The 26,247-nt window shown below is 41.3% G+C and overlaps 1 protein-coding gene across 4 annotated transcripts in view; it reads right to left on the bottom strand.

The window, feature by feature from the left end:
* Window positions 1–26,247, bottom strand: part of pax5 (paired box 5) — a 63,360-nt gene that overhangs the window by 17,075 nt on the left and 20,038 nt on the right. For 2 of the 4 annotated variants that reach the window (XM_051945928.1, XM_051945929.1), the window contains exons 4-7: window positions 26,147–26,211; window positions 22,632–22,757; window positions 15,341–15,525; window positions 5,161–5,293 (exon numbers count right to left, since the gene is read on the bottom strand). In XM_051945928.1, the coding sequence (XP_051801888.1) occupies window positions 5,161–5,293; window positions 15,341–15,525; window positions 22,632–22,757; window positions 26,147–26,211 (509 nt within the window). The remainder of the gene's footprint in view (window positions 1–5,160; window positions 5,294–15,340; window positions 15,526–22,631; window positions 22,758–26,146; window positions 26,212–26,247) is intronic. The other 2 variants (XM_051945930.1, XM_022206056.2) reach the window with 1 other exon arrangement.

Here is a 26,247-nt window from a genome sequence, read left to right on the forward strand (position 1 = left end):
TGGAGTTGCATAACATTGTTGTCAGCGCGGTGGCAGGCAATGTCTTGCTCTCAGTGTTTCCTGAACACTCGCGACGGTCCGGAGGGATATTTCCTGGTGACATCGCCAGAAGATCTGTACGGAGTGAGGAAGCGCTTCGATTGTTTCCGGAAGTGGCGGCCTCTCTGGACGTTGAGGACGGAGTGATTACGTTTTGGGCTTCTCTGAATGGAGGCTCCCTCTGGTTGTAGCTGGGATCGGATGAGGAGTGTTTGATGCGGCTGGAGAACAGAGAGAGGAGTTCTGAAGGTGTTTCTGGAGCGACCCGGTCTCTTCGTCTCTGGGGCCTTGTTGTGGATTAAATAAGCTGACCAGCATGGAGGAGATCTGGAGCTAGGAGGCTGATGGATGAGCGGTATGTGGTACGTTAAAGTTTTCTTAAACTTTCAGACTGGCAAGGTGGCTAAGCAATGGTCTGGTGGTATGTATAGACATAAAACAGGACGAGGGATGACTGAGATGTGGTTCTGCTCCCGAACTTAAGCCAAACATTTTTTGACGTCCATTTAAGGGTATAATCAAGAGTATTATCAAAGTTGTTTGCTGTTTTTCCTTTACCTACTAAATTACTTGACTGGTTGCCACTGCTGTAATGTATTAGGTATTGGGATTAAGATGATTTCTTAGATGTCTTCTCTGATTTTGAGTGTGGGAAGAATTCACCATACCTGTCTTTATGTTGTTTATGACTCTTTATGATGTTTTATGATTTCATGGCCTATCCCATTATGTGGTAGTTGTTGCTGTGAAAGAATCACATTGTCTGTAGAACAAATGTAGAGTGGTGACAATGGAGGCCATAAAAAAGCACTTCTGATTAACAAAGAAAAATACAAAGAATTTCAAATCACTGAAAATACTCAAAGGAAGTGACTTCAAACCAAAGTTCAATGTGTCAAATTCCAGACTGCTGATTGTAATTAATGAAAAAAAAACCCAATGTGACTGGCCTTTATCACATCAGGCATTTTGACATCAGAGAGAAATAAAAGTACCAGTTTCTAATAATATCAATAATGACTTTATTCCAACGAAGTGTAGCAATAAGATAAAATTTAACACACATTTTGAGTTATGAGTCACACCTGTTGTGCTATTAAAAGGGCCACTTATTGCCATAGGACAACTTTTATTGCTTTTTGCCCCTGACAGTAATCACATTAGAGATGAAAACGGAGGATTTAAATGCTGCTAATATCACCTTAAAAAGACTACAATTCTCGCAAGGTTTTTGTCTTTAAAAACAACCTACAGGAGCACGTTCAGGATGTCCTTTTTTTCTTTTGTTTCTCCCCTGCTTCTGTTCAATCCTCTGGCATCTATTAATTTGCAGACTCCCTCTCCTCTCGTTACCACCACGTCCCCCTCCCTCCTCTGTCTGTCACTTGCTGGATAGGATATATAACTGCATTAGACTACATGACAGTGTGTCGACCCAAATCATTTCTCTATGTTTGCACGCAGTAGACATTGGGAGTGCGTGGAGAGGGTGCCCTCCATTCATCATCATCATATACACACACCCAACCACACATGCATCGACACCCTCCTCCTGCCTCCTGCACACACACATTTATCATCATCATAAACAGCTCAGACGCTAACACCATCAATCCCATTCACTTCCCCTCCACTTAACCACCACTAACTAACGGAGAAGGGAGGAGGAGGAGGAGGAGGACGGAGGGAGGAGAGGGGAATAGAGGAGAGAACATAAAAGACAAGAGGAAGGGAAAATGGTTTGAAACAAAACAGACACAACAAGGAAGACAAAGCAAAGGAGAGGAGGAGGAGCAGGAGCTATAGGAAGACAACAGCAGTGTGGGAGGAATCTTATTTACTTTGGTAAAAGCAATATCAGAATGTATGATTTTTCCATTGCAAGTAAAAGGCTTGAATTCAAAATTTCATTGAAGAAAAGGTGCCGATATTATCAGCTGTATTCACTCAGTTATCTAACATACAAGTGAAGCATAACCACTTTCATTTGTGCCAGATTTTAAAGCAGCATTTAAATGTTGTAGACAGTCAGTAATATATATTGGTTTCATAATATAATGTATATGTTAACCATTAACTAAAGAGAGAATTGCTGTACAGAAATGTCAAAAGATATTTAAGTACACCATATATGCTTTTTGCTGAGAGGAGTCTCTCAATTAATACATTAACAAAACATTAACTTTTGATGTGGTTGTCCCACTTATACGCCACTGTCCCATGAAATGGATGTGTGAAGAGTTGCTTTGTCTTTGTTTTCAAATAATTATCCTATAATTGTGAGTACACACTTCTAACAATAGAATGAAAAAACAACATAGTGGACTGTGATCTAGTTTGCCTCCTCCTTCTTCCTTCCACAGTCTCTAACATATTATCCGGTATTTACCATGTGTAACTTTGGTCAAGTTGTTTGTAGACATTGTAATGCAGAGGTATTGCATATTAACCCTTTCTTGAATATATAGAAACTATAAAGCGATGGCTGTTTACCAAAGTTGACCAATAAAGTTTTATGACAAGTTAGTCATTATGTACAATGATTCTTTAAGCTGTCCGCATGTCGGCATGTCGTGGCAAAAATGAGGAAATTTAGAGGTGTCAGAATTGTAGTTTAGTGTAATGGCACGCAATTTGCTAATTGGCAGAAGTACAGCTGAGTCCGGTGTGAATCAAATGTTTTTCAGGTGTTTATTCATTAACCAAAGCATTGGATAACTTATAAATTTTGTCTGATGGTGAGGCGAGATTGAAGGGAGCACAAAGTATTACAATATTCAGTTCATTATCTGCATTCACAGTATTTTCAGTTCAGCAGCTGTTTAGACATTTTACTGAAAACCAGAAAACCTGACACAGACCAAAATGGTTAATTAACAGAACAACAACACTACATGTCTCTAAACTGACATTTCAGCATTCTCAAGAAAAACACTTAAAAAATATATTTTTAATGTATATTCCGTTGTTGTCACATTTTAAAATCCACTATCACAAATCATGTTACACAGGGACACGTGGAGAAACACAGCAATGGGGGACAGAAGTAAGCAAAGAAAAAAACAACGTTTGTTTGTACAAATGAAGTAAGGCTCATAAATTTCATCCTTTCATTTCTCTGTCCACTTCATATTTTCCTCTTCACCTCTCTCCCTACTCGTGTTTCTCTCTTACAGATCCTCTCTCTGCTCCAGCCTCCCTCTGTCCCTCTCCGCCTCCTCTCTGCTGTCTCAGTGTAGTAAAGTTTTTCTCGGTGTTTGACGCGACAGCGAGGCATTAGTGCAGACGGGCTACTCATCCGCTCAGGGTCAGTGCACAGGGCAAGGAGGAGAGGGAGGAGAGGGTGGAAGAGAAGAGAGATGGACTCTCTATAGCCCAACTTAGAGGGGGCAGACAGGGCCAGATCCTCTGAGGTGTGTGTCTGTGTATATGTGTGAACGTGCATGTGTGTGCGTGCATGCAGTGTATTTGTGCATATGTATGCCAGTTGTATTGATGTATCTGTTCTCCACAGCCTTGCTGTAGAGGTCAACGAACAAGTACAAGTCTCCTTCGTGCTCACTTGCAGCTACAGATGAACAGACATCCTCTGCTTCTCTTCCTCTCTTACTGTCTGCCTATCTAACTCTTACACATCAAACAGCCATCAGAGCAACACATGTTAAACCTACAGGGATCAAGGGCACGCAATGTGTCCCTTTGTGCGTTTGCACTCTAGCAGACTGGGTGAAGTTCAGGGTAAAAGAAAATGCCCTACAGATTTGGAAAGGCCACAGAAAGGAGGACTTAGTGTGTAAATGTTGCTCTACAGCTTGTGTCCTGGGTATCAACACTTCAAGGATGCAATAACATTGCGTCAAACACACAGACGTTTGATCCCCTAGAGGGAGCTCTATTCAGAGGGAAAGACAGGCAAGGAATTGCATGCATAATATTCAGAAGGTGTGAGTGTGTGTGAATATGAATGTGTGTGTGTTTGCATGCATAAGCAGAAATGGAAATTTTATCTCTCTCTTTTTTTTCTCTAACTCTCAGTCTCTGTCTCTTTCTCTTCTCTGGCATGAGCAGGTGATATTCCTCAGTGGTTTCAGAGGGCAAAAAAGAGCCCATTCCCAGATATCCCAAATTCCCAGCTCTATGATTCCCCTCATTACAGATGGGAACGTGAAAGCCTTGTCCAAGTGCTCCCTGGTCTGCTCCTAATTAATCACTGCCTGTCCCAGTGCCCCTAAATGGACAAAGAGGAATAGACGAGGTTCTCACTTTTGCGCTATCCTTCCATCTTTCTTTTCCGTCTTTCCTCTGTGCTTCTCTCCTCTCCTGAGGACCAAAACACTGAGCTCTTTAAGTACTTAGAATCCCGTAGCTTCCGTCACTGCAGAGGTAGACTTAAAAGGCATTTCACTTGCTGTATTTTTTCTTTTTTTAATACTTTGCATGTGATTTAGATTTGATCATATAGTCTAAAATGCTATGAGTTTTTATACCTTGTCAAATATTTAATGAATATTTATGAATTATGAGATTACAAGGCCAGAGTTTGACTACCAATGACCAACGTTTTCATCATTTTAAAGAAGTATTTTCCTTTAATTATACCTAAATTAATCTTATTGTTCATATTTTGTGCATGGCTGCCATTAAGTAGGCTGATTTTTATACCATCACCCAGCTTCTGACTATTCATCTTTTAATTGATTAATTAAAATATGAATTTATCTTTTATTGATTTAATGGTTGATTAAAATTTCAATATGGGATTGCAAATGTAAACATTTTGATTACTTCCCTTGTCTCTTATCATAAATATGTTATCACACTGGGCAAAAAAGTAACATCACTGATTATGCCCCACAAATAAAAACGGGCTGAAAATGCACAGTAGAAAATAGAAGTGCAGTAAAAGCAGTGCATAAACACCCAAATTATATCAGATGTGTTGGCAAAAATGCATATCAAGAACAAAAGGCATGTGCAAGCTGAGTGTAAGAAAATGTCTCTAACTTAGCTGCTACAGATCACCTGATAAAGCTACGATGCTGAAACATAGCAGAAAACAGAACTTTCTTAGGAGAATCGATCAAGAGAATGGATGGTTTATTAGTTGGACGTCATTTTTACCTGGAACTAGTGAGTAGGACTGTGGACCGGACACGCTGGCTCCTAACTCCGCCCCTGTGCCCGGATTGGCCAGACTGTTCTTCATCTCGTCCAGTCCACCTGCTAGTGAGGCCATGGCCGAATAATCTGACGTCTGGAAAGAAGCAGGGAAGCGGAGAAAGAATAGATTTGTTATTAAATCAGTACAACAGGAACAAATACTGGTGCTCACTGTTAGATCTAACATGAATGCACAGACTGTGCCCTGTGGTACGTACAGCTGTGATCAATCTGTTAGTTATGTTCTGCTACATTTCCAACATGCTGCACCTTCCTCAGCACAGTGGCGAGCAAAGGAGCTTTTGTATGAACACACGAACACACACACGCACGCACACGTAGACCGACATACGCAAACACACCTACAGCTGAGAGTTTATTGATCTGTTTACAAAGACAGGGATTTACTGTACAACCAAGTCCAACAGTCTATAACCACAGGATCAGCTTGCTCTTTCTCTCCATCTCCCTCACACATACATCATACACATCCTACACACACACATACACACACACAGACACACACATATATATATATATATATATATATATCTTTACACACATACACAGTGGCATTACATAGACCATGGCTAACACAAAGCCTCTTGTCTCCCCAGATACCAACAACAATAAGAACTGTGATCATCTCAGCACACGTACACATGGACTCCCCATGCCCTTTACACACACACACACACTAGGGAAGTTAAAAACCACATGAAGAAGAGGAGACTGAAGTGACAATGTGATATGTGGTTGTTTTCTAGCTGTGCAGCTTTTATTCTCAGTACAAACTATTAAATCCTTGAAGGCAAAAAATTTACCTCGATGTAAAAAGATGCCAAAATGAACCTGACACTTAATAGATTTTTCCCCAAAATATTAATAATATAATTTATGATAACCTGAGGAACAGTATGGGAAATGTGACCTTGATTAAATTCATTTTGATTAATGACATAAACACATGACAAGAAGTTCAAGCCGCAAATAAATGAAACCGGAAAAACTTACAAAATTCTACATGAATGATGAGGCAAAATGTATATCAGAGATAATCTGTTGTCCTCAACACAGATTGTGACCTCTGAATCAACCAAGATCTTGCAGACATTTTTTTGGCAGCAGCTTCTGTAATAGCCCAAGTTAGCCAAAATATAGCTAGCTGGATGGATAATGGAAACTGTCTCCTCACCTGTGTTTGACTCCAACATAAAGCCATGACCCATCCATCCTCATCTCTCTGCCAGATCTGTGTTTGTGTGAGAGAGTCAGTGTGTATATATGAGTGTGTGAGATGTGTGTGCTGATTTAGAGTGATGATGCTGACAATGATGACCAACTATATATTTATATAGAAGAACCACCAAAGAACCTCGACATCCATGATGGACCATTAACATGTCTGCTCACTGCGTGTGCCTGTGCAATTTTTAATAGCTGAATATTTGTGCACATAGAAGAAAGGACAAAGGCCATGTAGAGAAGTGACAATCCTATTAATTTGGGCACAAATGTAATTATGAAGTCGCATTGGGAACACAAAATGGTTTGGATAGCAGCTACATAGTACAGCAGTTTTTCAAGCTTGGCGTCAGGAGGTTTATGCTAATCTGTTTCTGGACATGTGGAAAAACAGCAAAGAAACACTGTAATTAAGTCACAGACAAACTACTGTGTACCTAAATAATAACAGGAGATTTACATTACAAGTGCAGTTAGAAAATATATATATTCAGATCAGTTTGCATATTCAAAGGTATATCAATAATTGAAATCTGTAATTTTTTTTCCCAAGATAAATGATCATGTCATCATATAAGCACACCTCAGTTTGCAGTAACTGATACCTGAATGCATCACCACTATTACTGCTGCTGCCCTAATTCAGTAGAGTAGTACATTTAGTCTGTCTCTGCTTCAATCTATTATGTATAGTTCAGGACAGAACCAGCCACATGCAAAACTGTTGATACAGTTTCACTCTGCAGCTACCTCTGTGCTGCAGAGTTATCACATCATTAATGTTTCTGCAGCTTCTGCAGTGTTTTAATAAGCTGTTAACCAAGAAACCATAATGGCTTAGCTGAGTGAGCTGCTCTCAGGCATCAGTGATGAGAGCCACCATCACTGGTTAAAGCTGCTGGTTCTCTGATCAGTGGTCACCACTGTCAGCTTTGGGTTGCGGGATGATTTTGAGAAATCAAAGTAAATTTGAAAACAGTTAGATAAAGCATACTTTAACCATAACACAAAAATATGAAACATTCCTAAATTTATAAAGTGCCCTTGCAAATAAAATCTAACCCAGAATGAACCTCGTGTCCACCCATCTTATTAGGTAGGTTGATGTAGAAATTAAAGTAATGACAAAAATTCACAAAATACTGGTAAGCACCTGTAGGTCTGCAGTTCCTTGATCTTGTGTTTACTAGTACTACAGTTTATACATGAATCCTAAGTACTACACAATATTTGGCAATAGAAATTCTATTAGGATTAATAGTTTTAACTTCATGAAATTTTATCTTACACTGGAAACTTTGGGGGAAAAAAAAATAGACACATATTGCTCTGGGGTTAATTTGGTTCGTTGGTCATTAATTGCAAGAAGCAGTTTGATCTCTGTCTGCATGCATGTATCGTAGACCAACATACATTCACTTCAAACTGTTAACTGTGTATGCAGAAGAAAAGAAGCTGTTTTGGGTAAAATTAATGTACTCGCATATCAGAATACTTCTATAATTAATTTCTATAATAACTGCTTACCTATTATTTACTCATTTGAAACGCACTGCAAACATGACTCGCTGCTTGACCAAACTTTCTGAGTGCTTGGTGCATTTGTGCACGCGCTGAGCGGATAAAAATTTTCAATTTTCTGCATTAAGTGGTTTCCATCCTTTTTCTCCCTTTGTGCTGCAGCTGATCTGTGTGTGTATGTGTGTGTGTACACTAATGACACCAGTCAGAATTTCTTTTAGGTGATGAGGTGAGAGTTTTGCACTGACCCTTTTAATACGTCTGCGTCTGTGTGTATGGAGAAGTAGTGTGTTTGTGCTCACTGACCTCTTAAACACCCCTGTGCTCGTCAACACACAACACAACCACTGGACTGTGACCTGCCAAATAAGAGCTTACCCTGTACGCTACACACATCTCTCTCTCTCTCTCTCTCTCTCTCTCTCTCTCTCTCTCTCTCTCTCTCTCTCTCTCTCTCTCTCTCTCTCTCTCTCTCTCTCTCTTTAGACTTCAGACACCATTTTTAAGCTCTATTTTCTCTCTAGCATCAAACCTATCACACCTGTAGTTTTTTTCCCACCAAATCATACATACTATCGCTGCACAGCCACCCCCTCCTCTCTTGGCCACACTCTGTCTTATTATAATGGCGTCTAATGTGTCCATGTATCCATGTGTAGATGGGGGCCAGGCAGCAGCAGCATAGAAGAAGGGGTCTGCCGTGGTAATTGGCCATGATGAAGTTTGGCCAGTGGGGTGACAGGCCTGCTAAGGAAGATGGATCATTCTCATTCGCCCCCGTAAATGTTGTCAATTCCACCGCTCATACAGCACCATCAGCCCTCATCAAAGAGGGGGGGACGCAGCTGGAGGGAGGTGGAGGGGTTGGGCTGGGGTTTGGGGGTTGGTGATGCTGGTTGGGAGGAGTTGTATGGGGCAGGATGGAGGGTTACAAGAAAAGGTGGCAGTGGGAGCTGGAATTGGGACAGAATGTCATCAGCAGAAACTAGCAGTAAAGTAGGTTGGCAGCTATAAATTACGTCAGTAAAGGAAAAGTGAACAAAGGGAAGACAAGAAATAGAATTGAGATGATTAACGGAAACAGAAATTGTTGGAAAAGAGAAAGGACTCTTTCTATCGGGAAATCTAAGAGAATTGAGTCATGTTCAAATAGACAGAGAATGGCTCGGGGAACAAACAAAAACAAAATAGGGTTAGGTTGTCTGGCTAAAAACAGGCTAAAGGCTAACTTTTATAAACTGACACAATGACTAAAAACTTTTCATGATTCTGACATCTGGTAGTGTTCAGATTCATGGATCTATCACTCAAAATACACTCCCGCTGTTAATTGAAGCACCACAACAGCAACAGTACGAACTCTAGTACACTTATACAGTTAGAGAAGTTTTTGATCAGAATAAACAATTTGGTTTGACATAATAGAAAGGGTGTGCACGGCTGTAGTTTCTTCTATAATCCATAATTGTTCGATGTTAGTTGTATATTTAGACCACGGTTGTACATTTTGTGTCATTTTGTAAGTAAGTGATGAGCAATGATGCCATTTTTGGTGCAAACACCAGGGATTGTAAGATCTAGTCCTTTCAACGACTCTTTAGAAATATATATTTCTATTTTTGAAAAAAACATAACAAAGATCTGTGTGTTAAATGGACACAGAAAGCATACTATTTATTTATATCCAACATTTAGAGTGCATGAAAACTTGCCAGTGGCTCATTATTAAAGTCTGTTTCACTACGTTTTTCCTTCTGGTATTTCTCAGTTGTTGTAGTGTCTCTATCAGCAGTAGTAGTGTTGTGGCTAACAAGCTACGTGCTAAAAATGGACAAGGACTACACACCTGCAAAGTCCTTTATCAAAACACTTTAACTCTCTAATAGCAGGTCGACTGTTCTTTCTCATCTCACTCATTCTCCCATCGTCTCACGTACCTACAGCAGGCTGGTCTGCTGACTCAGATTTGGTAGACTAATGGTTTGGTCCAACTCTCACATCAATAACAGATGAGCCCTAATCGGCCTTTTGACACACACACACACACACACACACACACACACACACACACACACACACACACACACACACACACACACACACACACACACACACACATGCACAGACCGGCCCTGCTGGCTTGCACCATTTGCATAATAGTATTTCCCTTTTTCTCCATTCCCCAAATAGCTCCCGATTTCTCCATCTCAGACTCTCTCTCCCTCTCGCCACATTGTCTTGTGTACTCCTGATGGAAAAAGGCTTGACTATAAACAAATACAATTCCCTCAGTGGCCCACAAACTGAGACAGGGATTGTGGGGAAGGAATTTATCTGCGCTCAAACTGAGCGTGGCAGCAGTGGGGAGGATATTCATTTCCAGACAGACAACCCACATGGACCTCAATTCTGGGCAGAGGCTTTGAAAGTTCATTTATTTTGAAAGGAAAATTGGCCTAACAATTGTTATTTGTGGGTCAATTATTGATCTAGATTATACAGTTACATCAAGCTGTTCACATACATGAATTTATTGATGACAAAATATTTGAATTAAACATTATGAATTATTTAATCACTAATTGTAGCTTTAGAAATTATATTTCTCAGTTGTTCAAGATCCCTCATACTCAAAATGTGGTTTATTTTGTGGGACCTCAGGTCTCTTTTTAGGGAGATCACAAATTTGACAGATTTCTGTTTTAACATGTACAGGCACCCAATTCCTCTCCACATGTAAGCCACAACATTTTACTGCGTAACATGTAATTTCTTTAGATTTAGTCCCGGATACACAAACCCTGCTCTTGTAGCACAAAACCTGCATTAATCTGCAGATTAAACTGTCCCCAGAAGCTGCACCATTACTTTGAGGATTTAATCTTGCATAACCAGACCATACTGTAGAGCAGAATGGATACACCTCATTATTAACATTCTGTTATGGAGGGAAAAATGCTTGAGCTTGTTTGTGCTTCTTTAAATCAATCACAATTGTATTGGCAGAGCTACACCAAGGATACCTTGTCCCCTAGAAACAGTGAACATTTGCATGCAAAGAACAAATCACTGTCATTAAAAATAAACAAAAAAAGAGCTACTTTAAATCCGCCTTATTGCACATAGGGCTGGACCCGAATATCCCGAATATCCAAATATTCGTTCGCCACGGCGGTATTCGGATATTCATTTTGATATCCGAATATTCACTCCCTCCTCCCCCTAGACGAAAATATTTGGAGCTCGTCTCTTCCCCGCACCTTCGGCCCATTTCGGCTCATCCCACTGTGTTCGGCTCATCTCGGCTCATCCATTCGTGTTTGTTACCACCACTTGAATGTCCGAGTGGCTGCCGACTCTGACGTCATGCTTCACTTTGTTGCATAAACACAAGACAAGATGCTGAAGACTTCCGCTGTTTGGAAATTCTTCAGTTTAACTAAAGACAAAACGATGGCAAAATTTGGACCCGGGAGACCAGACGAACGGATCTAAACCCCCCCCCGTCGGACGTTACGGGGCGGAACGAATATTCGGATATTCGTCTTTAATGGGGCCCGAATATTCGCAGGCCAGAAACCACTATTCGGGCCAGCCCAAGTTGCACAATCCAAATCCTCAGTAAAAAACCTTACTGCTTGGAGGTTGTTGTTGCTTCCTGTAGTGAAGTGGATTCCGAAAACGGTAAAAAGTGGATAGCATGGACAGTAGCAAGCTTATAACTACAGTCTACATCCAGTGAGTCAGACTGTTGAAGACTATACAGAGCCCAGCTGTTGCAGAAAAGCTCCAAGTCCATATTGAACAAAAGTGCGTTTGGCCCTCTTTTCAAAGATTTGCATCTTTAGTCGGTATTCGGGTTCCTCTGGAGGTCAAAGAGTATCAAAAGACCATGTAACATGTTTAGTTTTGGTCTTTTCGTGGGATATTTTGGTGGTAAAACACCAGCATTGCCTTTGAATAATGTTCTTGTCATGTAGTTGATGATATAGACAGAAGTGAAGGATTATAATGCATTTATAGGTTCACTACAAGCAGAGTTAGTTACCTCTCTCTCCTTTAAAGCTTTATCAATGGAGGTAAAGTCAAGAAGAGAAAAACAAGAAAATCAGTCTCCCCCTTCTTTTTCTGTGTCCCAGTTTAGGCAGACTGGTTGGTATTGGGATGAGCATTTAGACCCGGGGAAGCACGGATGGGTGGGGGCGCCGTCAACCCTGCTGATTTATCACCTGGGTAATAGGAAGTGATTGAGGGGAAATTCAAATGAACTCTCTCTGACAGGCACACATGCAGACACACATACGAGCACGCACACATAAATTAATAGTGGGGCTTAATAGACTACAGGGAGAGGGGGAACGAGAGCAGGAGAGGGAGATGAGATAAAAGGATGGCTTGTTAGGGAGGAAAGATAAAGAAAAGGTCTGAGACAAACAGGATAGAGGAGTAACTACTGGTGACAGATAAAATAAGATTTGCTTGTGAGGAACGTGACCAATTTTACTTTTTGTCTATTCTAGTGGGATGGAGGAAGAAGAAATAATGGATATGGCTCATGTTTTAGAGCGAGAAAGCAAAAAAGAAGAAAAAAAACAGTAGCTTGACATAACTGCTGAAATTACACTACATTAATATGCCATATACTGTTGACACCTGAAATTGAGCCTTTAGAGCCACTGTTTCTCTCTCATTTGCTTGCTTTTTCTACCTTTTTCTTTCTTTCTCAGCCCATCACACAATTTATTAAAGCCCACACACACCACACACACACACACACACACACACACACACACACACACACACCACCAGCAGGGCCAAGTCTATCAAGCATCTTTTAGGAATGTCAGTCACAACACAGTGTGACCCTCCTTGACCGTAACCCCACCAGCTCAAACACACACACACACACACACACACCTTAGCCCACATACCAAAGAGGCTGAGCAGTAGCTGTCAGTGTGTCAGTGTTAAGGGTATGACTGTCAATCATTTCCTCTGGGGAAAAAAGGGGGGGTTTGGCAGAGGTGGAGGAACAGATAGTGATGTAGATTTTAGTGTGTGTGTGTGTGTGTGTGTGTGTGTGTGTGTGTGTGTGTGTGTGTGTGTGTGTGTGTGTGTGTGTGTGTGTGTGTGTGTGTGTGTGTGTGTGTGTGTGTGTCTTGGATCTTTTTGTGATGCAGTTCGTAAAGCCAGTTTGACCCCAGTGCAACCCACAGTTTAACCGCCCTGTCCCAGACCCCTTGACCGGGCTCAGAGAGGACACCGACCTATAAATCATGGGTATTATAGTCTTGAGTCACAGTCTATAGAGCTGCTACAGCCAATCCTTGTCGACCTCTCGCCCTGTGCTACTCCAGTCCCCATGTCGGTCACAGCGAAGTGAATGGGTTAAAAAGGCAAACTCTGCCCTGTAGGTCTAAGGCTGCAGCTTATTTGTGCTTCCATAAACTACTACTCCTCTAGAGTGTAATTGTCCTCCTGCCCTTGACACTGACTAAATAAATAAACATGAAAACAGGGGTATCTTTAAAGATTGTGGAAACAAAAGTGTCATTTTGAGACACTGGCAAACTATTTCCTTAACACTGACCGGAGGGCTGCAGATTAGAAGACATCTGAGAAAGGCTAGGGAGAATACAAATGATAGCTTGTTGTCATTTTGTTATTCAGCATACTACTTACACCTGTCTATTCTGCTCAGATTTACATTAATTTACTGCTGGGAAAGGGCGGGAGGTCAATTTAGATGCAACATTAAGACACGGCGACACACCCTTTCTCACTCGCGGTTTTCTCTCGCACACAAACAACACACACATATGCAGCACATTCCCAAGATGCATCAGCATTCGGACAGCTCCATCGCCGTCCCCAAGCAGCAGGAAGTGAGGTCATAATGAGAGCCAGGTCAATATGCTCATTAACCCCTGCAGTGTGTCTAGATTATTGGAACATCAATAGATCAGGCCTGACTGCGTCTTATCACAGCGTCTGTGAGACTGCAGAAACTCTCAGCAGTCAGTCAGGCTAAGGGAGAAAACACGACTTGACGTTAACATTTCAGATCAGTCAGTGAACAAGCAACATGAAAGAGGTCTACTACGATAAATATCAGAGTTGATGTGTTGCTTTTGAAACTGGAATTCTGTTGTGCAGTTTCATCAAGGTTGACATGACATGGCATGGCAAGGCAAAGCAGGCAGGCTTTTAAGCTAAAAGCAGAGAAGTATTTTATATAAGGCTTCGATCAGACATGAAACACTAACTTTAATGTGCAAATGTGGTGAACAGTTTATTAGACTGTGCTGGAAATCTGTGGGTGTGTTAGTCATTGATTGACGAATCTTTAGTTTACTAATCTTAGTATCATCTACTGCTATAGTTTCATGGATTTGTCACATCTAACTATCAAATCAATCATTTATCTGTACATGAAGGCTCTTTTTTACAGTTCAGAGTTTAAGAATGTATTTGGCACTTCTGTACAATGGCAGAGACAATATGTTTTTTACTAGTTCAGTAATGGACAAGCTGGCATCTTTCTGTATTTTTCATTACTGTAAACAAAAAGGCCCAAAACAGCAATATATTCATCTGTCTCTTAATGCTTTCTGATTTCCTTTGTGTCTGTGGCACTCAGCATCAAGATCATTAGTTCCTACTTGAAATGAAAATCTTCATAAACAACTGACTACTGTAGCTTTACTATAGAATCCAGCTGTTACTCAGTATATTTATTCAGGGTTAAATATGTATTTTAGTGGGACTATTTTTAGGCACAGATTAGTATGTTTGGTGGTCTGATCATTCATGATATCAGGACTGTTTACGTGGCATCAGCTAAATTAAAGCGTGGTCATGTTCCTTGTAATTAGGGAATACCCAGAGCAACGATGTGGCTCACTGGTGTGTTTTCATTTGTTTGGACAATGTTGATCTAAGGTTCAGAAGAATAAACAGTACCAGTCTTTGTATACAGAGACATTGTTTGTTGGTGGGAAGAATTAATTGCTGCTCTTCATGGGCTGTGTAAACAGTAAGAAAAAATAGAATACTGTCACACTTATCTTTAAATTCACTCACTGAGGCAGAGATGATTGCAAAATGAGCAGCAAGCAGTGCAAAGAGCTGTAGTAGCGGCAGCACAACTGGACGTCAGAATGCCTTAAACTGCGCAGTGACAGTGACCTAAAATGTGACACTTTGTCTGGTGGCAGAAACCCCTTGAGCCAACCTCTGCTCTAAAAGCTTTCAATGGCCAGTTTTCTTCTACATTGGTCCTATTTTTCATAAAAGCACCCTTCAGTCTTGTTAACCCTTGACCTGTTCCCAAACTCAGCCTGAGCCCAGGGCCTGCACGATGCCTCGCCCTTACCTTGCCAGAGTCAGGGCTCACATAGAGGTCAGAGCTGGATTGGATTGGACAGGATGGCTGTCTGTCAAAGAGGCGGTCCAATACCTCGATCTGCTGTGGCGAGAACAGCTCCCCTCTCATCTGCTTCCTGAGGAAGTCCCGCCCACTGTGACCGTGCCCATTGGCCAGTGGCGACTCCTGCAAACCTGCACGGACAAGACAGGAGGAGTAAGTGAGTTAGTGAGGGTGTAAAATATTTAATGGTGGAAAGTTAAAAGGAAAAAGAGAAGAGCCAGATAAAGCAAGAGTCTGGTTTGTACTTTAGAGGGAACCATCAGACAGACAGCAATAGAGGACTTGAAGGGGGGAGTGAGTTGATAGCATAAATCACTAAGACAGATGTGGAGAAAGAAGTTAGTGGACTCAAATGAACTCCAGTGAACTGATTTAAGACTGAGTGACTTCATAGATTGTGGAGACTCGGAGAAAATGGTATACAAATGCAATCCATTACCAAGCATACGCTGTCTCTCCTTCTTGATCTCTCAAAAGTACACTCTCTTCTCTCATATATATATATACACACTGCTCCATCCCTCTTGTCGTATCATCCATACACACACAGACACACAAATATATATTGCTGCGGTATCAGTATTAGACTGTGAGCTCTCGTATCCTGCAGTTATTGCAAGGCTGGGGCACTGAACGAGACAATTATAAGAACTCTGAAGAGTCGCGGCCCACAAATGATTAGAAAAGAGAGAAAAAGATAAAGAGAAAAAGGGGATGAGGGTGAAAATCCCCCGCTACAGAGCCAATTCATCGCTCCAAACCGCTCCTGAAAGTCTATTTTAGTCCTGGGGGTCACTGTGTGTTTGATGTGTGTGAATGTGTGTCCGGAGTAGTGATATGACAGACAGGTGGAGAGGGGGTGGGGGCTTCAAATATATATATATTTTTTTCCATTTGGTCTGAAAATACAGATTCATTTGTGCTAGACTGTGGTACTAAAAGAAAAAACAAGAGTGAGAGAGAAAGAAAGAAAGAGGGCTTTAGGCCAGTTGTAAAAATGCCATTTCTTCTTTTCTGTCAAAACCATATTCAACAAAAAGAGATAATTCTGATTTATCATAAGTTATGTCTTATTTCCCTCCTCATCTAAGTAATTACTGAGATCTGAGCCGCCGCAGGAAGTACTTTATTCTCGGTTTGACATGTAGTATGTTTTACTTTAATGATCTGTGACCACAATCTTTCCCTAGCCTTTAAACATCTCTGCACCTCATTAAGTCTTGCTTCTCTACAACACTGGTAGCTTCATGACTGACAGTGCAACTCAATCACCAATAGTTTGGTTGGACTATCAGGTGCATTATGGTTGTAGCAGCTCATGTAGCCTCAAGCTAATAGATGGAGATGGTTCTTTCTTATTTTAAACTTGTAGTCTTCATTTTACAATTGTGCAACCGGTCTGTGCAGCTCCCTGTGGACTGACGAAGAGTTTGATACAGCTTTTGTTCACATTTGTAGTGGTATTCCCCAAAACATGTTTGTCATGAAGGTTGGCAGAAATGTGTGGGCAGGTTCTAGTTTCATTAAATGCAAATCAAATTTCCCAATTATACAGGGACAAATTATGACCCTAGTAAGGTGCTGGCCCACCCTGTGCCACCAGAACAGCTTCGATGCACCTTGGTATTGATTCTCCAAACCTCTGAATGCCATTCTTCTAAAAGATATTCCCTCATTTGGTTTTTGACAACGGTGTTGGAGAGACATACTCATCAAACCACTGACTGGCAGTAAACAAACCAGTTTAGCTCGATAATCTGAACAACTTTATTTTTGAGGTAAAATCAAAAGCAAGTACGGCTGAAGTGTAAAAAATAATCACTCCATTGCACAAGACATGAGGATTATGTGTGTGCTCAACTATGATAAGTAGAGTGGCTCAAAGTTGAATAAGGAAGCTGCCACATTTGAGTAAACTTTTTTCATTCACCTCAGTCTTTTTTTCTTATGAGACAATCTCTGATTTCATTTTAGTGGTCTGTCTGCATCCCTGAATCTATTCCAAAAACAAATGATTATCCAATAGGACTGATGGGCAAAACTATGAAACTAAGGCCCACATTGTGATGAGACTTGAACTTGTAATAAACAGTAGAATAGCATATTGAACCACGTACAAATTTACAGTATGACAGATATAACTGAATGAAAACTTCATGCAACATGTTTTGTTCCAAGTTTGATATATGTGAATCAAACCTGGCACCAACAGTGCTTTTGGTTCATTTTGAAGACGCCACGTAAACCTCAAATCTGAAGAAACTATCTGGCTTAGACTCACAGTGCCTCGCTATACATTTTCAGTACACAAAACCTCTTTCACCTGCTCTCTAACAAACACACTCCTTGATCATAATCTCTCCTTCACTTCTATAGTTGCACACACACTCATATACAGATGCTGGGAGCAGTGTGAGTGTATGGTCCAGGTCTCTGGTGACAGACCAATCAGGGGGGGAGATAAAGCCGGTATGATGATTTAGCCTGGTAACCCACGGCAACCCATTTAATCCCACCGGCCAGTCCCCATGATGGAATTCAATTGATCAATCATGTAGCTCTGATGGCACCATTTCAGCCAGCTTATTGCTTTCTGCTTTCTCTCTGTTGCACACACAACACACTCTCTCACACACACACACACACACACACACACGCACACGCATCAGATACACCCTGAAAGACTGACCCAGGCCTGTCATGGTGGAGCACCCACAAAGGACCGTAGAAAGACAGAGTGAGGGAGATGACAGAGGCTACTGTAAACGAGAAGTAAGAACAAAGCTTTTACTTATGATAATCAATGTTGTCCATTCATCTGTATGAATGTGTGTAGGTGTGTATGCGTGTGTCTCGGTGTGGATGTGGGTGTGGGTGGGTGGGTGGGTAGCTTGATATCCGGCTGGTCTCATTGTATCCATGGATGGGTAAAGAAACTCATTGCCGTGACGGGTTAAATCCTATTCACTGTCGGATACGCGCACACACTCAGACACACACACACAGCTGCCTCTATCTCTGTGATTCAGTCTCAGAAGGGAAGCGCTTCTCTTCCCTCTTTTTCAGAGCAGAACAAAACAAACAATGAGCCCTTATTGTTCTCTCCTTTCTGCCTTTTTCCTCTCTCTTCCGCCTTCTCTCTCTCTGGCATCTCTCACTCTCTCCCTCCTGGTTTTCTCTCCCTCTCCATCACCATCTCCCTCCATCTCGGCCTGGCTTTGCCATTTTTTTCTCAACAACCCAGAAACACTCGGTGTATTAAATCCCTGAAGAATCAGATGAGTTGTCACTTGTTTGTCTGCTTCAGCATGTGTTTGTGTGTTAGTCTGCAGGGGGTAGGACGCCACCAGTGTGCGTCTTTTTTGCACTTGACATAGATTACCATACTGATAGGACAAGGGTTGTAAGTCTGACCTCATAGCCCCATAGCTTCATGCCTTCATTTGTATGTGTCTGTGAGTGTGTGTGCGCCCCATCCAAACTCCACAGATCAAAGTTTTTTTTGGGAGGCGCTCAGAGGAGCTCAGAGTGAAGGGCGGAGATCCCCTCCCTCCTCTCCTCTGTCCTCCATCTCTTGCTTACTCCCAGCATCCTTTATTTGGTAAGCTGCTGCATGTCACAGTGGATGCACAAGGGGGTGAGAGGTCAACTTGGCATTCTGGGTAAATGCCATTGAAACTATTTTATTCGTTGCGTGAAAGAGCGACGCGAACAAACATGATGTATGACTTTACTACAAACATGCCGAGAGTAGTTTTCACTTGCAAGTTTGAAGAAATTGGCCCACCTGTCGTGGACTCCATATTCATGTTAGACATATACACACACACACACACACACACACACACACACACACACACACACACACACACACACACACACACACACACACACACACACACACACACACACACACAAACACACACACAAACACAGCTTCAGTGTGTAAAAGAATAGGTTAAGGTACAATGGTCCCCTTTTGGCCCCACAAGTCAAGTTCTTCCATTCACTCCCATTCATCTCGATTCTGCCCCCAGTCACCCCCTACTTCCCCTCGCTTTGGCTGGGGGCACAGGTCACCACAGGGCTTTACCCCCACGCACTCCTCCTACCAACACACACACACACACACACACACACACACACACACACACACACACACACACACACACACACACGCTGCACACATGCCACTGATCCCGCCTTCTTGTGTTCCCATCACTTGCACAGCTGCTGCTTGTATGCTCGTATGTTACACACATGTTCACGCCCTCACAAAAACAACATACAACGGATGATACAGTATGATACGATACAAATAAACATTTTGTCTTATCAAGAAAAGTGCATGCAGTGTTAAAAATGTTTACATTAGCATGGTTCCATTCAAGCATCCATGGAAGTCATACCAGTGATCCATCATACACTGATATCAGGGTCAAACTAACAGCAAGCTAAGCTAATCTAGCTTATTGGCCTATAAGAGCTGCAGGTGGTTAATTTCTCCCAAACAAATTCCAGAATAAGAAAGCAGTCATATGCACAACAATACTAAATACTCTCCTCATGTCTTAATCATTTTGCTGACTTTTAATTTCAACCACTTGACTAAACAAAAGGCCTTCCATCAGCCTGTTAGTTCAAAGTGAGATCCACAAAACATTCTCTTGACATGAGGCCACTCTGTCTACTACTGGGGTGAAAACTCTTCATTTCTGAGAGAGAAATCAAACATCACAATTTTTAAAATTGAATTCAATCATTGAATATTTTTACTGCACAATGAAGTACATAAAAGACACTGACGTTCAGAGTGCAGACAGATATAGGCATAATGAAAAAGTCACCAAAAGAACACCATGCGGTTGTTGCACTTGTGTGTAAATGTGTAAGTATTTTTCCTTCTGTGTGTGTGTGTGTGTGTGTGTGTGTGTGTGTGTGTGTGTGTGTGTGTGTGTGTGTGTGTGTGTGTGTGTGTGTGTGTGTGTGTGTGTGTGTGTGTGTGTGTGTGTGTGTGTGTGTGTGTGTGTGTGTGTAAAAATGCCCGCACAGACAAGCATATGGGTCTGAGTGTATGCGAGAAGCTTGCTTTATTGTTTGCCTGTGTATGTGTTTGTCTGTCCATGTCAGTGCATGCTGTTCCCCCTGTCGCCCCTTGCTGTGTGTGTGTGTCATTATCCAGCGGGGGCTGCTCTAATGGAAGCTGTGATTAGCAATGCTGTTAATTAGACCACAGAGCCAACCGCGCAGACCTCTGCCATAGAAACACTGCAGATAAAACACACGAGCAAAACGTGGCACGGAGCGACATGATGCTCGAATGACGCTTTCTGAGCACTTCAGTGAAAAGTGAAGCGATGCAACGTTTCGATTCGGATTATACAACACAACGTCCGGTCACAGAAGAACAACAGGCAGATCACACATGGTGTAGCACGTCGTGTACATAAAGAGCAATGTGAAACAATAATGCTGCTAATTAGATTACAGCTCTTCTTCAATTACAAATTTGACCACAGAAGACATTAGAGCACATAATAATGTGGGATACATTGACGCAATTAAGCATGGTTCTTATTATTTGTGTCAATAAGATATGGCATCTAAAAAAGGAGATATTTGATAGACCACTGTAGACATTTTGACTTACTACTGATGCAAAAGCACAGGTTTAACATTACTAACTACTTACATTACTGATACTACTATTACATTAATGATTCATTCATTGTCCAGTCAGTGAACCTGCACACACAGTGCTATTAATCTGGAGTCAATATTTGTGCTGTGAAAAGCATAATTGAAGGTCTGCATTGCATTTGACAATCTATAAAAGTGCTCTGATTTAATTCAAGAGTAGCCACTGTAGTAAAGTTTTTTATCCAAATTGGTTCAAATTTGTACCAAACTTGTATAAATTTGGCAAATCTGTGCAGAGTTTATTTCTTTTCAATTTCGTCATCCGAATGTTGCACATGAAAATAAATAAGGTGTGCACAGCAGGATGACAAGAACCAAAATAATGTGGAAATTCGAGGGGAATATAGAATTTTTGTTTGTTTAATGTGTTAGTTTCAGGAATGGCGCACTCTCCTCATCACATATCTGTTTTTGCTTGCCAGAGTTTTTTGTCTGCAGTAGATCTGAAACCTCAGTAGGTGTTTGAGTCGTGTGCTTCTTATACGTCATGATTTATTCACTGAGTCTGCTTTAATTGAACTTAGTTACATTTTGCTTTTATTGAGACACCAAACTTTCAAGCTCAGCCAAGAGTAAAACTAAGGCGAAAGCTCACAGTTATTGAGCGACAAACACTGCTTAGTTCACATGGCGAGGTAAACTTTGATCCGTTGGGTCTACAGTATATATGAGTGTGTGTGTTGGGTCTAAAGTCTTTGTGCTCTGCTGATGGGTAAGTGGGCTGTATCGGAGCATATCAAGGTGCACCTGGGATTTATCCTGGAACCTGCTGGAATGTTTTGAAAATTCATCAGCAGTGGGAAAAGGACCCCCATACTGTGTGTGTGTGTGTGTGTGTGTGTGTGTGTGTGTGTGTGTGTGTGTGTGTGTGTGTGTGTGTGTGTGTGTGTGTGTGTGTGTGTGTGTGTGTGTGTGTGTGTGTTTCTGTGTGTGTTTCTGTGTCAGAGACAGAGAGCGAGAGTAAGTGAGAGAGCGAAAAATAGCCCCCAGTGGCATTCTGTCACCCCCCTCGCTCCGACATCTGGTCCTGTCTCATTTACCGTAGGAGACCGTCTGCGTGATGGCTTTTAATGCCACTGACACTGTCACATACACACTCATAATCGTGCACACATGTATGCACACAAATATATACATGCGGTACGTGAGAGAAACCTCACACGCAAACACAAGCTCTCCCTGTTATTACCATGCAACATTGATCCAGTATGACAGCATATATGATCGATAGTGCATGCATAAACTGACTTCTCAGGTAGCTCTCCAGTGAAGCACTGTTAGTAAACAAATCCCGGCTTCTCAATGAAGATGTTTGGTTTAGAGCTCCCACACTGCACACACACAAGACTCACACACATCTGTCATTGATCCTCATGTGTTGAATTCTTTCCATCTGGGCTTTCCAGAGAGGAGGAGGTCCTGAGGCGCTCCTTATATAATGTGTTTATGCCTGTAGTGTATTTGCATATGTGCGCATGAAAAATTCCACTCAAAGTATAAGAAGCAGATATACACAGCATACTTGTTTGCTTCTCACCTTCGTCCCTCTTCCTTTTGCCCACATCAGCAGCTGAGCTGATACCCAGAATGCCACTGATGGAGTACGAGGAGCCGGCCGAGTCGCTGGTCACTGCTGAGACCTGTGTGGCAGCCACGGACGTTGCTGCAGACAAATCACACGACAAAGCCAACCGTTTGAAGGTTGCACCAAAAAAAAAATCACAGGACAGATATTCAAAAAGTTAAATTACATGTCTCTTTTGAGTCATTTTTAAGTTTCATTGTGATCTCTGCTGCCAATATGCACATTTTGTTGATTTTTTTCTGTGTGAATATAAACCCTGCAGCAAAAAAATGTTAAAATTAGCCCTTTGTGAATGTGCTGCTACTTTATATTCTGAGAACTTGAAAAATAAGAAAAAATAATTGTATTGTAGCATGTGCAAAAGTTTGGACACTGCTTGGAAAACTCAACTTTATCAGCTCGTTAGGCCTTAATTGAGTCATTAACATGTTTAATTTGCATTAATGAAAAATGGAAATCCCTCAAAAATTGCATAAAAATACATCAAAGTCAGTGCAACTGTCCAAAAGAAACTATAGTTGCTCTGTAAGTTGGGTTTTAGGTAACACTGGTTAGACTTTGTACGAGAAAGTAACTGAAAATATCACCTATGTTGGAGGATAACATAACTATTTTTAAAATTGTACACTATTTAAAGGCATGAACGCAGCTTCAAATGCTGTTTGAATAACAGTGATATGATGAAATTACAGATAAAGAATGAAATAAGATAAAAACAACAGCAAATAAAAATCCACTGTGGCAAAATAGAAAGAATATAGAGAGCGCTTTATCATATGTACCAAAACTCTACATGTTCAACTATATACTCTGCTGTCTCCTAAAACTATAGCATTAGCACTCACCAAAATTAATTGTATGTTTTTTCTTGTGTGATGTCATTTGAAATCTCATGCAATTGAGATGGATCAAATAATGAAAAATAGGGTCCAAATTCTGATGTCTAAAGCTTTTTCTGAAGAACTGTAGGGCCCTTCACACCATTATTTATGATTCTTTGCCTTTCAGAAGAACAGCAATCAAGATAGAGGACAAATATCTTGTGAGTGATCCCCATAATTATATCCTCTTTATTTTCTCCATAAACTCAACATGGACTCACTTTAATATTAGTTCTTTAAACTTGACTCAGCCACACTGACTAAATTGCAGCAAGAGGGAAAGACACAAAGGACAGGCTTCTGTTAGTGTTTTGCTCCTTGTTGTCTCTTCCGCTAATCTTCCCCCTGGAGGAGACAAGTTCCTCGCTGGGCGACACAGCGACATACTTGTCACTGCTTCACTGACACACACACACACACACACTGCAACCTCCTGACACACACACATACAGACTGAAACATACAGTCACTCACTCCTTGGTCCCTTATCTATGCCCCTGTAAGCGGACGTGGGGCTGAGTGACAGTATGGTATCCCAGGAGGGACAGAAAGGTGTGGAGACAGACATCCTAATCCTCTCTCCCAGCAGACCCCCCAAACACAGAAAGACAAGACCGAAAAGGGAATAAGAAAGGGGGAAAAAAAAACACAGAGGCAAACCAGAGGATCAAAGTCCCTCCCAGCCGTTACTCCTTCGCTAACGACAAGGAGGGTATAATGAATGCATATCCCTCCTTTTCCCATCACTTGATTTAGCACTTCAATTATCTGATTTTCCTTTCTCTTTCTTTTCACTCTTTTTTTTTTTTTATCAGAACGTAACGCTTTTATTCTGCAAATCCAAATGTTCAATTTTCCGCCTGGGAGTGGGACCCATTTATCTGTGTAATCTGTAAGCGTGCACGTGTGTGTGTGCGTGTTCCTCGGTGCGTCTAGGTGTGTATGCATGCGGGTGAATGTGCGTCTGCTAAATGTGAGTAAAAGGCAGGAGTCAGGGAGCAGCGTGTGTGAAATTAATTTAGATTAATAGACAATGTGCGATTATGAAGATATGAGAGACACCGAAACACAATCCACTGCAGGGCAAAGTGGGGAGGAGAGAAAGGCTGCCGTATTTATTTGTACTCTGAGATATTCATCGAATTAAAGGAAATAATGTTTCAGTCATAGCTGAAATGGAAACTGTACATTGATGCAGCCTGTAACATGGTAATCGACCACAAATGAACATTGAGATGTCAATCTGAGCAAAGGTTGTAAGGATATTTTTTTTAGTTTATTAAGTTCAAAACGACAAGCCTTTAATAAGATCCTCTTTCTTTACAGATGTGTCCAGAATTTCAGAGCTCTACAATTGTGGAAACTTCACTCACCCTAAAGGCAAATTCAGGTGTAAGTTTACCTCTGCTGCTGATTTAGTCAAACGTCTTTGCAATCTGCCATGATTGACATACAAAATATGAATGAATTAACTTGCTAAAGAGGCAGAAAACCGCCCTCCTGTTTGTAGCCATTGCAGTCAGCACAAATATATTTATATAAAGAACATGCAAATTTTGAATTTTGGCACAGAGGTCATGAGAAGACAGATACGTCAAATCACTGAGGTGGTTTCTGTTTCACCTGTGATAGACTGGTGATCTGTCCAGGATGTCCTCTGTCTTTGCCCTGAGTCAGCTGGGATGGACTCCAGCACCCCGTGACCTTAATGAGGATTAAACGGTGTATAGATAATGTATGGATGGATGGTTTCTGTTTCAGATAGAAGATAAACATTTACAATAATATAGAGAGATGAATTTATTCTTTATAAAGGCGATCACTGGAAAGTAAACAAGATCAGTAATACTGTAGTACTTGTCTGAAGGCTTCATTTCTGTTAATTGTGTGATTTATTGATGCATATTACTAAACAACAGAACAGTTCACTACATACCTACTGACACATCAGTAAATATGGGCTTTTGAGGGTCTAGTAGTTGTCCCTTCTGTTCAATGTTTTTCTTGAATATGTGAACAGAAACACTCTATTTTCATGATGTGTGTGCACTTGATAAGCATTAAGCTGTTTTAGATCCCTGTATAGGAGGGAACTGTGATTAAAAAAAAACTGTGACAGAAACATTGTCTGGAGTTATGTTTGGAATGAAATAGTTTGATGCAGTAAGCTCCAACAGCATTCATGGTGTTTATTATTGTTATTTGGAATATGGCACCTCCCTTTTGGCGACATCATTACACTTCAGCAGCTCTAAATTTGTCCAAAAAAGTGAAACAAACCCCGACCATGACGAAGCCCTCACTTTCCCAAACGCCCCAGTAATACACCTAAATGCTCCTATTGAGTAGAAAGCGGAACAAGCAAAGACCTGCATTTCATTGGCTAACTATAATTTTGCATTCAAGCTATGAACTTTGTGGCGCATCGCATCTCACAGTGTGTGTCTACATCGGCAAAGGTCCAGAATTTTAATACGTTTTGTTGCTCGACACACAAGCTCCGCTCCAGAGAGATTCACACAAAAACGGCTTTCCTGTAAAATTTGCTTTGACAGTTGGAAACAGGATTTCGTAGCAGTGACCTACCTAAGTTGTGAGCCGACACTGAGCCCGTTTGACCGGGCTGCTGCTGAACCTTAGTCCGAATGATCCTACAGGAAGAGAGAGGAGATATTAGAGTGTGTGTG

The sequence above is a fragment of the Acanthochromis polyacanthus genome, chromosome 3 (assembly GCF_021347895.1).
Source record: "Acanthochromis polyacanthus isolate Apoly-LR-REF ecotype Palm Island chromosome 3, KAUST_Apoly_ChrSc, whole genome shotgun sequence".
Classification (NCBI taxonomy): Eukaryota; Metazoa; Chordata; class Actinopteri; family Pomacentridae; genus Acanthochromis; species Acanthochromis polyacanthus.